This window comes from Motacilla alba, chromosome 1A (genome assembly GCF_015832195.1).
Source record: "Motacilla alba alba isolate MOTALB_02 chromosome 1A, Motacilla_alba_V1.0_pri, whole genome shotgun sequence".
NCBI lineage: Eukaryota > Metazoa > Chordata > Aves > Passeriformes > Motacillidae > Motacilla > Motacilla alba.
In genome coordinates, this window is record NC_052031.1 from 2,422,406 (window position 1) to 2,438,642 (window position 16,237).

Below are 16,237 nucleotides of genomic sequence, written 5' to 3' on the forward strand. Positions count from 1 at the left end.
AGCTGCTTTAACTGAAAAGCATCCCTTTACCAAACCACCTGAACACCTTGCAGAAAGAAATAGGAGCTTGAAAATGACTAGAGCAAGGTGCAGTGGCCACTGGTTCTCAGCACCTTCCCAGTGGGATTATTGCTCTTTGTTGGAGTTGATGACATTTGGTTGTTGAACCATTTGATTGATGAATTTGTCGTTGCAGCCCAGCTGATTCTACTTTATGAAAAGAGTGCCTCGGCCTCATCCCCAGCCAAGATTTGTGGAATCACGCGTGGCCTTTGTGGCTTAGCAGAGTGAATCCAAGCCTGTTTTCTTAAATAACTTCATGGCCAAATGAAAAATTGGCATTTATTTTGCTTTCTCCTAAGATTACAACCTTCAGTTCCCTCGAGTAATCGTCACCCACGCGAGCGGCGAGGCTTGAAGTGTTTAACTGGTGATTGCTTTTTCTGGACGCTGCTTCTGCCCATAATATCTTTGATTTTTGTGGTCACTTAACAGAGCTTTGGGGCCTTTTATAGCTGAAGAGAATAGTTAAATATATATTGCTCTGGAGAGTAATATTTGGATAATAATGTGCCACGAGTTAGTGTCTCGTGGTGTTTTGTGTTGAGTGCTGTAGTTGACCTTTGCTAGAGAGGAAAGAAGGGCCTGCTTGTTAGAACACATTATTTAGCACCTTTAGAAAGGCAAAACTGGTTGGTTTTGGGTGGTTTTTTTCAGTGTGAGGCTCAGTGAAGATTTTATCACCAGGGTTTGGGGATGAGGGTGTGATGTTAGGCCTTTACAAAGCCTGTAGTGAGTTGTAGCTCTTAGGAAATAAGTGGCAGTGATAAATCCACAGTGTGCTTTGCTGTCCTGAGTTTGGTTTATGCTGCTCATTTGGATCTGTCTGGATTTTTTTTGTGTGTGTGTCTGTGTGCTTTGCACACACAGTGATGTAAAGTTACTGTGGAAAATTTAATGCAGGGACAGGGATAACATTAAAATAGATCATTTAAGTGGATGAAACTCTGTATTTTTTGACACCTTCACATAGAAGCAAGTTTCAAACTGTTGCAGAATTATTTTTTTCCTTTAAAAATCAGAAATATTGAGGTTTAATCTATCATGTAATGGTAGTTAATATATCCAAGTAGTCCTGCAACTGGCATCAGCCACTTCTATGAGAAATATCAGCAAAGCATCAGTTCAGTCTCCCAGAGCCTGGATCTGCCTTTCCACGAGCTGGAGCTGGAGCTGAGGAGAGCTTTGATTCCTTTGCTTCCCTAAACCTTCAGAAACACCCTCCAGATTCCTTATTAGGAGTAAATAGTAAGGAATTCTAGCACATGGTGGTGTTGGCAGTGATGATCCTTGACTTGTGTTCTCCTGAACAGCCAAGTGGAATCTTGCCACTCTTTATTAAATAATTCTTTTTGGGGTCAGTGAGGCTGAGCTCAAGTGATACCACATGCAAACTCTAAAAATAGTCTGTGATCTGGGTTGACATGATGAGGTTTGGATGCAAATGTTGCTTTGCTGTTCATGGAATCATGGAATTGGAGGGGTTGGCTCCATCCACGCTGAGCTGATGGGACTCTGGAGCTGGGAAGAGTTTGGATTCTGTCCTCAGCAGTGGTGGGACAGGCTTGGCTACATCTGGAATCATTCTTTGGCTCTGAACTTCTCAAAATTAGGAGCTGGGTTTGATCTGTGCAAGGCCAAGAAGTGTTTCTCTATATATTTCTATATATAACATTTAGGTACTACAAAATATTCCACAGAGATAAAACTGCTTCTCCTTGAGTTCCTTCTAATTAAAGCCTTGCTAAATTCTCTTTCCTACTTTGTAGCAGCATCCATGCCCCTGTTAGAAGGAATTTGTATCATTGCCATGTGATTGTTTATTTTGGTATCCTGCTATTCACTAAAAACTGTCCCTTAAGCTAAAAAGAAAAGTGCATCCTAAATTTGGGTAATTCCAACCCACTGCTCCCTTTGCAGCTGCAGGAGCCAGCTGTGGGAGAGTGTACATTTGTGCATTAATGGTGGTGTGCTTTGGATTTGAAGAGGGTTTCTCTTCTATTTTTGGAGGGGAGGGGAATTTTATAAACAAATAGTGGTTTGGGATCATGCAAATCAGTTCATATCAGTTTAAATAAAAGTATTCAAATTCATTTTGTCTGTCAGGGTGGATGGGAATCCTGTCTTCATTTTATAGCTTGCTTCTTGAGATATTTGCAATTTAGGCAACCACAGCAGGTCAGATCAGAGTCTCCTGAGCTGGGAGTGGGCTTTTAGGGAATGCTGTAAAAATGAGGGAAGTCTTCAATGATACCATTTTGCCTTCAAACAGGTGGTGCTGTGGGGCTTTCCTGAGGCAGATCTTGCTTGTAATCTCTTGCTGGGCACCTCACACCTTCCTGTGGAATTGTTTTTGAACCAAAATGTGCTTTGCATAACCCCAGTATGCTCTGACAGTGAGTCCCAGCTTTTCATTAGCTGTTCTTTGGGAAAGGTTTGGATTATTTTTTGCATTGTAAACTCACTGCGAGGAAACCTGTCTGGCTGCCTCTGTCTGTAATCCATTGATGATTTCATCCTGTAATTCATTGATAATTGAGATCCAGCTCTTGCAGTTGTCCTTCTCTAGGCTGAAGAGATCTGCTCCTCATGTGGTGCCCTGAGGGCCTGAAGATTTTCCTTGGCAACCAGTTCATCCAACAAATTAGGATTCACAACCAGGATATTTTTCCCTGATCCTCATCCTGTTGTCTTCCTCTTCAGTCCTTGCCCAAGAAAGGCTTCAAGGATGTGCATACCTTTCCATGTGCAAATGTGGAATTGCTCAGTCCTGGAGTGTTTTGAGTCGGTAGGGACCTTAAAGCCCATCCAGTTCCCTTCCCTTCCCTTCCCTTCCCTTCCCTTCCCTTCCCTTCCCTTCCCTTCCCTTCCCTTCCCTTCCCTTCCCTTCCCTTCCCTTCCCTTCCCTTCCCTTCCCTTCCCTTCCCTTCCCTTCCCTTCCCTTCCCTTCCCTTCCCTTCCCTTCCCTTCCCTTCCCAAGGTCAGAATGTTTGAAATGGATCTTTATTTGCTTTTGACAAGCTGGATAAGAGATGAAATAAATGAGAGGATGACAAACATTTCCCTGTGATTTTGGGGTTTTTGGAGAAAGGATATAAAACAACACAGGGAGGATTAACACTGGACTTGATTGTGAGTAGCACAAAAGGTGGAGTAGGCTGTATTCCAACCTTTAAGTCATTTATTGAGTATTCCTCTGTCGATTTTACATTCTCAGTTGCAGAGCAGAAGCCACTGTGGTTCCCTTCCAGCATTTCAGCAGAGATTCATTAGGAAAATTCTTCCTTTGACACCTTTTGGAGAAGTCACACTCTGCACCCGAGTGTAAATAAAAGCAAGAATCAACTCTGCAGTACTTGATCTTTTGCTGGCAGCACTTCCCACGCAGTGATTGTGAGGGCTGTGTGGGCACAGCTTGATTAGGGACCAGCATTTGTAGATATTCAGCAGTCAGATCTGTGTTCTTCCTCCCAAAGCACTGGGAGAAGAAGGGAGCCGTTTGGTTTGTGCCTCACGCGTTCCGCAGCGCGCCTTCGAGTCCTCACCTACTGCATGTGCATAAACAAGCTTTAAAAATAGTTTAATAGAAAGAGTCAATTAATGGAAAAACTAAAAATAATGGTGCAGCAATGAGGACCTTCATTACCATGTGCCCTTTTGTCTTTTTTTTCCCTGGGTTCTGTTTTACAGTTATTTTCTGTGCTACAAACCCGTCCTGTGGATTCACTCGGCAGCGATGCTGCCAGGAGAGGCTTTTTGGGTGAGGTAATGTTAAAAAAAGAAGAATCCTCTCACCAGCATCTTTTTGGGTGGTGGTGGTGGAGGACACAAAGGCCTTGCTGCTGTTTCAGAGGTGTCCTCCACACTTCAGCTTGGAGCTGCCCTTCCTTCAGGGTCTCACATTTCTCTTGCTGCCTCCATATGCAAAACCCCTCCACTGTGGCCTTTCCTGTCCATCTGCTCAGCTAAATCCATCTCTGCTCTGGCTACCAACCTTTATTTCACTTTTTTTTTTTTTTTTCCTCCTGGCCAAAAGAAATAGAATCTTGCCCAGACTGTGTCTGGTGAAAGCAGCGCTGCAGATTTCCCTACCCCAAATTCACCTCATCCCCTTTCATCCTGCTGCTGGCTTCCTCACCAGTGTTCTCCAAGAAAATCACACCTCTTCACTTTCCCAGCCCTGCCTGTCCCATTTCTGCTTCCCTGCTGTTTCCAGTTCCCTGCTGACTTCTCTCTGAAGCACCTGTGACTCCACCTTTACCCCTCACTCATCCCCATTTCAATTTCAGTCTCATTTCCAAAATACCCCGAGCAGCTGGGGCTGCCCCTGGATCCCTGGCAGTGTCCCAGGCCAGGTTGGACACTGGGGCTGGAGCAGCCTGGGATGGTGGGAAGTGTCCCTGCCTATGGCAGGGGTGGCACTGGATGGGCTTTAAGGTCCCTTCCAACCCAAACCATGCCATGATTCCATGAAACACGTTTTGCTCTTTCTCAGAAGGAATGCTGGACACAGACAATGTCAATTGATTAAATTCCCACGAATCCTTCTGAAACCCCTCTTGGCTCTTCATAAATCACCGGAAAACAATTCAGCTGTTGCACACTTCACGGGCTGCCCACCTCGAGGCTGTGGATTGCCCGAGTTTCCTTTTGTTTCCCCATTTGTTCTCATCCATTTGTTCTTCCTTATCCTTGTGTTTATTCTGAGAACACTGAGAAAAGAAACGCCATCCTTTTTTTTTGTTGTTTATTTTACATTCTGCCAGGGCTGGTCACAGCGTGGCTCCTCTCCTCCATCAGTAGGACCAAACAAACCAGGTCAGAACATCCTCTCCAGCACCCTCCTGTGCTGCTGCTCTGGGGCTCAGTGGGATCACGTTCATTTGTAGGGTTTTGTTCTCGAGTGAACACTTCCCTGGACTTCCCCAGCCACGGCCCCATGCTGGGAACCACCCCCAGTTTGTGGTTTGGATGTGCTGAGCTGCTCTGGGGAGGAAGCACAGCAAGATTTGATCTTAAAAGAGCTGCGGGTTGGGCTGCTCGGACACAGAGCATCAGCCTGCTCTGTTTAATTCAGCACTTCAGAAGTAGCCAAGGGTTACCCAAATAAAATCAGCTGCCTTTGATAGGTGTCAGCACTTTAATGAGGAATTAAATTAAGCCCTGGGTACTCCTGCCCATCTCATGGCACTATTTTTATCTCACGCTCTCCTTTTTTGTTGCTATTTTTTTTTCCCCCCCCCATATTTTATGACAATTGCTTGAAGTCCTGATCTGGGGGGGATTATTGCCAGATACCTGCACAGCTGGAAACTCATCAGCCATTCAGATTCCTTCAGTGAGAGTGTCAGTTTTAGCACGAAACTCGCAAAGCTCACCGTGGTGATTTCAAATTTCCTCTTTAGTAGACATTTTGTTTGAATGCCATGAAGGGGCTCCTCTCCCCAAGCCCCCAGGAGCACAATAAGCTATGCTCTTTGAGAGAGCCCAGATGAGTACAAAGTTCCCTTCATTAAATTTTCTTTTCATGCTTTAGCATAGAATATTTCTTTTTAAGACTGTCTCTCTCTCGTTCCCTTTTGTGTTTTCATCCTGTTACCTTTATGAGGTTGTGATGCATCAGCTCTTTGGAAAAGGTGGGTGCGCAGCTCCCTCCGAGGTTTATTCCAGCACTGAAAGATTCTTCTGGCATGGGAGGTGCTTCAGGAGCAGCTGGAGAAGGGAAAGCAGATCAAGGAATTGCAAACTGAATAAAACCACGCTGTTCCTCACGTGCCACGTGGCTGCTGCCCATGTTGACTTGTGCTGAGAGAAGCACAAGATTGGAGATTTTGGGTGTTGGTTAGATGTTGGTTGTGTTAAGGAGTTCTAGAGTTGCACTGAGCTGGAGATCTGTCAGCATTCCCTGGCATTCCTGCTGCACTCCCATGGTTTGTGGTTTTCCTTCAATTTAGTTGTGAAACCCCTGAGCAATTAATTATTTAATCAATTAATTAAATAAATACACTGTAGGACACAATCTTATTTATTTTACAGGGGCAGGTCATGATAGGACAAGGGGCAAGAGATTGAAACTGAAAGAGGGGGGATTGAGATGGGATATTGGGAGGGAATTCCTGGCTGGGAGGGTGGTGAGGCCTTGGGATGGATTTCCCAGAGCAGCTGTGGCTGCCCCTGCATCCCTGGAAGTGTCCAGGGTTGGGCATTGGGGTTTGGAGCAGCCTGGGACAGTGGGAGGTGTCCCTGCCCATGGCAGGGGTGGCACTGGAGGGGCTTTAATGTCCCTTCCAACCCAAACCATTCCATGATATTCTGGTGACACTTTCCCTGCTGCATGTCACAAAATACAGATCTCTTTCAGGACATGGGATAGTTCAGGAAAGGGACCTCCTGCTCTGAGGATCTCCTGGCCCTGCCTGGGACCAGACCAGGTTTCTTTATCCACTCAGGCATTTAAAACCTCCACATTTCCCCAATAGATTCCACATAATTGCTGGGTTTGCACTATTTACCTTTTCTTACGAGCTTTTCCCTCAGTCAAACCCCACAGACTCTTAAATACTTCTGTAAAATGACGTTTATTCATGGAACCACAGGATGATTTGGATTGGAAGGGACCTTAAAGCCCATCCAGATCCATCCCTGTCATGGCAGGGACACCCTCCAGTATCCCAGGGTACTCCAAGCCCCATCCAGCCTGGCCTTGGGCACTGCCAGGGATCCAGGGGCAGCCCCAGCTGCTCTGGCAATTCCATCCCTGCCAGGAATTCCTTCCTGATATCCCATTTAAGTATTAATTGACGTAATCATAGCAGCTTTAGGAGGTTCTCTGTTAGGGAAATATTTAATTCCCCTTTGGAGGAGTTTCCTTGCTGTTGTTTCTGACCATCCATCTGGGAGTGCTGTGATCCATCCCTGACAGAAATCAATGGGAAACCCTTCAGAGGGGTTCCCATAATGCACAAGGGAACCTCCTTTCCCAACAGGAGATCCTGCAGCCTGTGGTTTATGGCCCTCTAATGCCAGGCAGTAATTTCATTTAGTGCTTTCCCAAAAGTGCCAACAGAGCATTAGGGGAGTGGAACAAGCACAGCTGATCAATACAGAGACAGTGCTCACCCTCAGATTAATCCAGGAAATGGACTCGGTTGGCTTCAAGGAAGTGGCTGTGTTCTCACAAGGACAGAGCTGAGAGCAGGTTTTCAAAAATCCCCCCTGAATGGGGAGGAAAAAGTCAGAGTGCGAGAACAAGTCAGTGAGGGGCAGGAGATGATGTGTCTCACAGGGCTCCCATATGGTTGGCAATGCACAGAATCCTTTGGAACATTCAAATAAGGAATTATACCTGGATTTTGGTCACTGATGGCATAACTCTGGGAAAAAACCCCACAACTCAAAAGCTCTTTATCACGGGTTAGAGAGTTCCCCCATTGAAATGGCTCTAAATACATTGACAGAATTTATGCAGCCCATTCCGTTCTCTCTTCACCTGTATATAAGAGTTCACCTTAAAATCACTTGTGAATAAAGGCACAGCAAGGTTTACTGTGGGTATTTTTAGTTAATTCAGGCTCTCTTGTATTGATTTATCAATTCACACCAGGAGTTTGGGCATTTTAATCGAGCTCTGGTTTAGTTGGACCTAAATCATCACTGCTGGGACATGTCTACAAAGAACATCCCTGCTGTTTCCGTGTTCCCTGTCCCAATCCAGACCTTGCCACCCTCCCTCCATGTGCAGCAGTTTGTGGTTGTACATTTTGATGCCTTGCATGCCTTTGAAGCACGTGCTGATCTCAGCAGAGGGGGGATTAAGGGAAAATCCTCCTCCGTAAGAGTCTGCAGAAGTTTGAACTTGGAGATCATAAAGTGTGGAAGCACCTGGGACTGCATTTAAATTCTGGTTTAGATTTCACAGATTCAGATAATGAATGAAAGGAGGAAGAGATTTTTTATATAGGTACATGCTGCAAAATCAAGGTGACTTAACATTCTCTTTATTTTAGCACCACGTCTTCAGTGATTGTCAAGAAATCAATTCCCCGGAGGAGCAGCATTTGTGCTTTGTGTTTCATTTCCCTGCTGGAGGAAACCTGCCTGGGCCAATCAGCAAAATGAGAATCAGAATCGCAGAGGGGGTTGGGTTGGGAGGGACCTTAAGGATCACCCAGTTCCAACACCATTTCCATGGGCAGGGACACCTTCCACTATCCCAGGCTGCTCCAAGCCTCGTCCAGCCCAGCCTTGGACACTTCCAGGGATGGGGGTGATGCCTTGAGAAGGCTGAGCTAGAACAGAGGCTGGGCAGAGTTACAGAATGAAGCAGGGATTTATTCCAAGGATCTCCTCCATGGATCCACCTTGGGCAGCACAAGAGCCCAGCCAGGGCTGCAGCCAAGAGGAACCAAAATGGCCCCAAAATGCACGAGCGCTCCCGGGGTCTCTCCCTTGGCTCAGCTCTGCTCCATTTGCCCCTTGCAGTTCATTGTCCCGTTCCAGCTTTAGCCCAGGCACTCCCACCCTGCTTGTTTGTCTCTCTGCAGCCCACGCTGTTTGTGCTCCTGGCCTGAGCTTTGGCTCATTTGTCCTTGGTCCCAGCTGGAGCAGGAATTGTTCTGTCTCCCTGCTCTGTGCAGAGAGCTCACCATCCCATAATATGAATCCCAAACCCATACACTGAAGCAGCACAGAATGTGAAAAATATAAAAACTAAAACCTGAGCCATCAAGGCAGCCCTGAGCAATCTGTGCCAGGACCTCACCACCCTCACAGGGAAGAATTCTTTCCTCTGGAAGTGCTCAAGGCCAGGTTGGATGGGGCTTGGAGCATCCTGGGATAGTGGAAGGTATCCCTGCTGTGGCAGGGGATGGAACTGGATGTGCTTTCAACTTCCTTCCAACCCAACCAGATTCAATAATAATAATAATAAAATAATACAAGTTTTTTTTTGTCTTTCCTGAGATGTTTTTAGAAGGAAACCCTGAAGCTGTTCTCTGTTCCCACAGGAGATACGAGTCCCACCCCATCTGTGGGGAGCTGCAGGATAAAATCCTCCAGTGCTACCGGGAACATGCCCAGGAGACCCTGAGCTGCTCTGCCCTGGCCAGCCAGTACCTGCACTGTGTCAATCATGCCAAACAGGTGAGCTGGGCCTGATCTCACTGAAAAATGATGGAATGATGAGTGGAGGAATTTCCCATTAGTACTTCCTCCATGCCTAAGCGTTTCCCAGTGCGTGCGTTCCCAGAGCTCTGTGGAGACCACTCAGAGTTGATTTAAATGCTCAGGTTTCCATCTCTTCCCCTGGGAAGCTGTTGTTTAGTGTAGCAGCTCTTGCTGTTGGCAGATGTTTCCTGTTATCTACAGTTTTAGCAGTAAAACAAGGGGATTAAAATACCTGGTAGTCTTTGCCATAAATGTGAGAAACTCGTGGATGTCTCAAACTACGTTGGTGACCACTTGGAATTCTTGATTTCTTCTGTCTTGTGTTATGCAAGGCTCTAAAACTGCCCTTTACCTGCTCTTGCCCTTCTCTCTTCCAGTTTTGTAGGGTGTGGATGCCACTGCCAATTAAAATCTTTATGCTTTGTTAGTGCAGCATGAAGGAAGATAACAGTAATACGTAAATCATTAAATTAAAAGAAGCTACAATTTTTCAGTTTTACTCTTTTTCATCAGCTTGCATCTTTCAAATGCAGAAATGCATACATTGACCTCAGTTGTGTTAAACAAAGCAGGAAATGTGCTCGCAGCCCACATGCAGGATGTGTAAAAAGTGCTTAAATCAGTCTGTTGATCTTTATTTCTGCCCAAATCTGTGAGTTAATATTTGAGCACGTGGGGACTCCCATCTTTATGCGACAGTGGAGACCTGGCGAGCAGGGCTGCTGTTTGATCATGGTAATCACCTTCCCTGGGCTTAACTCTGCCTGGGCAGAAAATCCCCGGGACTTTGCCTCTGATCCTTCCCCGTGACCTTTTGCTTTCAAATGCTGCAGCCTCGAGCTGGTGTTCCCAAAGATCTGCTGGAATTAACACTGCTCGTTGTCCCTCAGTCCCTGAGAGCTCCCTGTCCCTTCCAATTGGATTCCTTTATTCTATCCTTTATTGGTATTTGTTGTGCCATCCCTGGAAGTGTCCAAGGCCAGCTTGGGATGGTGGGAGGTGTCCCTCCCATGGCTGGGGTGGCACTGGATGGGCTTTAAGGTCCCCTCCAACCCAAACCCTTCCATGATTTCTCCTCCTGCCCATTTAGAATGCTCCAGTCTCCTTTTATAGGAGAAGTCCAGTGAATAACATGAGAACCACAGAATCATTAAGATTCCTAAGGCCACCACTGACCTTGTCCCCAAGTGCCACAACCACATGGCTTTGAAATCCCCCTAGGAATGGGGACTCCAGCCCTGCCCTGGCTGGACAAGCCTTTGAGTGAAGAAATCTTGCACAATATCCAACCTCAGCCTCCCCTGGTGCAGCTTGAGGCTGTTTCCTCTTGTTCCCTGGTTTGGTTTTTGTTCTCCAGTGGATTTCCCTTTGGCCCTGCAGCATCTGCAGCACTAATTTACTGCATGTATAAATTTTTTTTATTATTTTTTAAAGTAACCAGAAAAAAAAAAAGGATTAATTACTTAGACATGTTTAAGCTCTAAGTTGAGTTTGTATCTGATAGGAATTTCTTCTGAAGACTCTGATGGGGGTGAATTAATTCATGTTCAGAAGGTGCAGGAAAAGCAAATTGCATGAATATGAGCATTAGGTTTTTGAACCCTTTTAAACACCTTTTTTTTGTTGTTGTTGTTGAAGATCTTCATCCGAGCCTGTCAAGTAGTTAAAAGTGTTTCCTAAATGTTTCTTATTCTGTTTCACACATGCTTCAAGATGAGAATTCAGAGAGGCTTCTCTCATGATAACAGAGAAGGAGAAGCCTTTTATGATGGAAATATTTGCAAGCAGGAGCAATTGTTTGTCATAATGAACTCCAGCCCATCCTCCACGTGCTGCAGCTGTAATTGTAATTATTTTTACTCACTGTTTGCCCACATGTCCAGACAGTTCCTTTGAAATAATTCCTAAACTCTGCTATAAAATCACTTCAAAATTACCTTCTCTGTGTGCTTGGTTGGGAGCCAGAGGAGGGGGATAAATGGCAGATTCAGAAATGAAAAACTTAACTGACACTGGCTACAAGAAACAAAGGAAGAAGAAAATTTGCTAGAGGGAATAGAGCAAGATATTGAAAAGCAAATAAGTGAACTAATCCGATTTCCTGGCGGTGAGTCTGGGCACTTGTGCTCGGGCTGAGCACACTCTGTGCTTTTCATAAATTGAATTTATTGACTCCTCTTTCTTTCCTATCTTGCTTATAATTATCTCCCCCTCTCTTCTGTGTGCTCCTTATTTCTCATGCTGTCTGTAATCTCATGTCTCTATCTGTCCTTTTCTCCCCTCTTCAGAAAAGCCCAGAGAGTTGTTAATTCAGAGGGGTTTGACACATTGTTGTATCTTCCCTTGAAATCTCTTCCCAAAGTCAGGAGAAGCTGGGGAGATAAATTAAACTCTGTTATTAATGTTTGCATGTTATTATAATGATAATGCCAGTAATGGAGAGGAAAACTTAACCTAATGGAGCCATTAAGGGGAAGATATTTGGATTGTGTCTGGCATTTATTTATGTTGAAGTAACTCCAGCCAGACCATCCATGGCTTTTTATTCCTTTTTCTTGGTTCTCCAGCCATGGGTATGGACTTGAACTGTTAAAATACACATTTTGGGGGTGTTTTTCTCAATTTTTCCCCCTCCTGGGTTACAAGAAGTTCTAATTCTTACATAAATACACGACTAGTCCATGGTTTAACAAATCTGTGCAAGAGTTTCCTGTTAAACCATTGAATTCCAGAAGGATTCAGGTCTCTGCAAGCAGGTGAGGTTTAAGAGTACTTAAAATAACAATACCAGCAGCTGCTGGTGCCTGGCAGCCTGGCTACAAAATGTTATTCTTTAGCCTTGGATAAAGTGTAAATAAATAATGTAAGCACTATTTTAACTTGTTGGATCAAGTGGGTCCTTAATTATGCATCCTAAATAGAATAAAACCAGGATTTTAGCCTCATCCTCCAGTATTTTTACTTGATACCAATTTCTAAGAGAAAAAATACATGGAATTTGTGTAACTGGAAGCACTGAATTGAAATGCAACAAAAAGACCTCATCATTTATCATTTAACACTGCCCTCATTGAAGGAGGTTTATTATGGACCAGCTTCTCTCCATGGGGTTAAAAAAAAAAAAAAAAGGGAAATATTTTAAATGCATTAATTTTAAAAGGCAAGGAAAAAACACTAAAAAGCCCCAAAATGTAGATAAAACCAAAGCAAGGCTTGGAACACTCCTGTTTGTCTGAAGGTGAAATTTTGTGGGCAGAAATATGGATATGATGAACAAATATCTGCAGTTTCTTTCCTTAGGACAGTAAACAAAAGTAGCCCATTTTTTTTCTCAGATCCCTTGGGGATTTCCTCTGTTAACTTGTGCAGTGTTAAATCAACAAAAAGTTAATATTCAGCCCAGAGATGGCTTGGGGTGAGTCTGTAATTCCTGTGCAAAAAGGAATTTCCCAGGTAGAGAATCCTTCCTGACTTTCCAGAAGTCTCCATGGGGGTGCCATGGATTGGAGATTTTGGTAAGAGATGAAACTTCCCCAGATTTTTGTTTGCAGATGCACCCAAAGAGCACGAAACTGGCTCCTTTTATTTCATCAGCCTCTTCTTCTTCTCTGTGGATGCTGGAGGATTTTGTGGGCACAAGGACAGGCACCACCTGTTTGTGTGGATGCCTTGGAGAATTTGAAAGCCAGAATTGTTAAGGTTGGAAAATACCTCCAGGATCATGGAATCCAAGCATTCCTAACCCTGCCAAAGCCACCACTGACCATGTCCCCAAGTGCCACATCCACATTTTAAAGGGCTTTAAATCCCTCCAGGAAGGGGGACTCCACCCCTGCCCCCTGGGCAGTTGTGCCAGGCTGGACAAATCCTTTTAGGAAAGACATTTCTCCTAAAATCCAGTCTAAGTGCAGCTCTTAACTCTTGCAGGAACTGGGTGGAATAGCACAGTTTACTGGGTCCTTTTTAGGAATAATATAAGAATTTGGTTGAAGCCAAACCTGGCATGGTTTTAATTCCTTTTATTGTTAATTTTCCCCAATTTCCATGACTGTGACAATGCAGTCCAGACTTCCAAGCTGTGTAGTGTTGCTCAGACACCTGAATCAGCTGTTTGGAGGATTTCAAGGTTTAAATTTGGGTTTGTTCCTGACATAAAGCCTCAGAATTATCAAATCTCTTCCTACCATTTCTTGCAAGGAGTCTCATAATTAGTCCTTACTCATTTGATGGGTTTTGTGGCAAGAAAAAGGGTTTGGGTTGGAAGGGACCTTAAAGATCATCTCATTCCAACCCCCCTGCCATGGCTTGGAACATTTCCAGGGACAGGAAACCTGGTCTAGTGAAAAGAATTAAATGATTTTTAAGGTCCTTTCCAAGCCAAACCATTCCATGATCTGTGGCTCTGTAATGAAGGCCGAGATGAGTGCAGCATGTTCAGACTGTTGGGGGTTTGATCCCGACTCAGCACCCAGGAGGGAGCCAGGTAAGGGATGCTCAGTGTTGGATCTTTCCAGGATATTTTTCTTCAAGAGTTTAATTGCTGGGAATGGGATTTTTCTCATTGTAAGGTCAGGTGTTTTAATTTCCTTTAATAGCCACAGCACTAAAGCCATGAGAGCATGAGGGGAGATGAAAATGGATCATTAGTGAGACTTGAGGCCTCCAAACCAGTGCCTTGTTGAGTCCTCAGACTGCTTCCTGGCATGATGTGTTTATCAACAACGTCTCTTGTTCTGCACTTTTATTTTAAAAAATTGCAGGTCCTAGGAAGGAATTGTAGCCAAACTTCAGAATAACTTGGAGTTACTGAAATGTGTGTTTCTCCCTGTCTCTCCCCTCCCCTCTGATGGTTTTTGCAGCAGAGAATGCTTGGGAGAGGAGGATAAAGGCATTGTCCGAATCAAGCACAAGACCATCAACTAATTTCAGCAGAAGAGCTTTTTTTTTTTCTCCCCAAGAAAGACCCAGCGGCCCATTTGCAGCCCAGTAAAGAGAAGAAGTGGAAGAGCCATTTGAAGGGCAGCATCCTCAGGGCTCAATCAGCAGGAGCGCTCAGGAAGCCAGGCCTGGATCTTGTTCCATCAGGGCTCGCCCGTCCGAGGCCGCTGCTCCGCCGCATCAAAGCCCACTTACTGGTGATTGAAGGAAGGGAAAGAAAAGAGCCTTTCTCTGACCTCAGAGAGGGGAAATATCCTTCAAATGCTGCTATTTCACTGTCGGATCTCCTCAGAAACGTCTCTGTCAGAGGCAGGGGTGTAACCCTTGCGGCACCGGGACGCGGCCGTTCCTCGGAGCAGCCCCCGCTCCCGGTGCCAGAGTTCTCCTCACTTGTAGAATTGTAAATTGTGCTTTAACTTATTTCCCAAATGGCCTGGCTTGGTGAAGTCTCTCTCTGCAGGCCTTCTGCTGGAATGATGTTTGTGTCCCAAAGCTTTGGGTGCTCCATGGCCTTTATTCCCATGGGATGGTTCTGTTGTGCTCCTCGCTCGTATCAAGTCCTGACGAAAATGCCTCGCACTGTACCAACAATAAATCTATTTTATGCACAAGATTGATGCTGCAGTCTGTCTCCCTTCCCACTCCTCGGGGGTGGATGGTGTTCCCTCTGCTGTGTCAATCACACTTCCCCAGCAGATGTTGTTGCTGAAGCTTTCAAGCACAGACTTTCATGCACAACCAGCCCCGGTGTCAGGAGCGGGGCTTGGATTGAGCTGTTTTCCATCACAGCCACCTCAAAGGATGCCACGTGATGGGAGTGTTGTGATTTATCCAGCACCACTCCCCTCCTTGGGAAATGCTTGTGAATGGAGCAGCACAAGTTCTTGCTGCCTGGAGAGGGTGTGGGTTCCCCATCCCTGGCAGTGTCCCAGGCCAGGGTTGATGGGGCTTGGAGCAACCTGGGCTTGTGGAAGGTGTCCCTGCCCGTGGCAGGGGGTTGGAATGACAGGGTCTTAAGGTCCCATCCCACCCAAACCATTCTGGGATTCTGTGAAAGGGCAGAAACTCCCTAAAATCTCCAAACCAGCTTTGTGCAGGCACCCAGTCTCCTTTAATTCTTTTTCATCAGGTAAAAACCGCCACACTCCTTGTCCCGAGCAATCCTAGAAAAGACTTTTTACACAATAGTGGAAGTAATGATGTCAAATGAGCAGCGAGGCTGGAGCCTTCTGCTGTTTATTTACCTGTTCTCCCTCTCTAATTGGCTGTGTTTGAACCTCATCCTGCTGAACAACTGCGGGTGCACCTGTGGATCTCGTTTATTATTCATGCAAAATATTACCAGTGACTTTCCTAATTATCAAGATGCTTTGTGAGCACCGTTTAATTAAGGATTTTTTTTTTTTTTTTTTAATACTACCCAGAGAAGCTGGGATTTTTTTTTTGGTTTTTTTTACACGCCAAGCAACTGTAATGTTGGTGGGAGGGGAGGATCCTGGAGTTCAACATCAGGTGCCAGGTAAACTGCTCAGGAGAAACAACAGGGACATAAGCACCGTGTTTACATGGTGACTTGCTGTAGTGTTTACAAATCAGCTAACTCACAAATCCTTCTCTCTAATGTTCTCTTTTGTAACAGAGAGCCAAGGAGTTGGCAGAGCCAGCCTTGCCAGACTCAGAATTGGCAGCAAAACACAGCATAGAGGAAAAGCAGACGTTTTTTCAGGCCAGATGATGCTGTAAAATCAGGGGAAGAGCTGTGTCGGGAAGGAAGGTCTCTGTTAGTGCCAAATGTTTATTGGTTTCTCATCCTGACAGCCTTGAGCAATGAGAGTCAGCCTCGCCTGCTTTGTTCCAACTGTGTTTGAGGTGTTGTGTTCTTTAAACATCTTCTGTGGCATCAGGGCTGGCATCTGCAGCCTGTGTGGCTTGGGCTTGGGCAAGGCTGGTGGCAGCAGCAGGGTAAGGACTTTAAAAATGGCCCTGGTGGTGGTGTGGGCTGCAGAACTGTCCATGGTGTGGGCATCAGAGCTGTCCATGGTGTGGACTGCAGAACTGTCCATGGTGTGGACTG

At 45.3% G+C, this 16,237-nt stretch overlaps 1 protein-coding gene across 3 annotated transcripts in view; it reads left to right on the top strand.

The window, feature by feature from the left end:
* CHCHD3 (coiled-coil-helix-coiled-coil-helix domain containing 3) overlaps nt 1-14,776 on the top strand; it is a 137,323-nt gene extending 122,547 nt beyond the window's left edge. For all 3 annotated transcript variants that reach the window (XM_038153211.1, XM_038153212.1, XM_038153213.1), the window contains 2 exons: nt 9,066-9,201; nt 14,085-14,776. In XM_038153211.1, the coding sequence (XP_038009139.1) occupies nt 9,066-9,201; nt 14,085-14,111 (163 nt within the window). In that variant the 3' untranslated portion in view covers nt 14,112-14,776. The remainder of the gene's footprint in view (nt 1-9,065; nt 9,202-14,084) is intronic.
* The last annotated feature ends 1,461 nt before the right edge of the window (nt 14,777-16,237 follow it).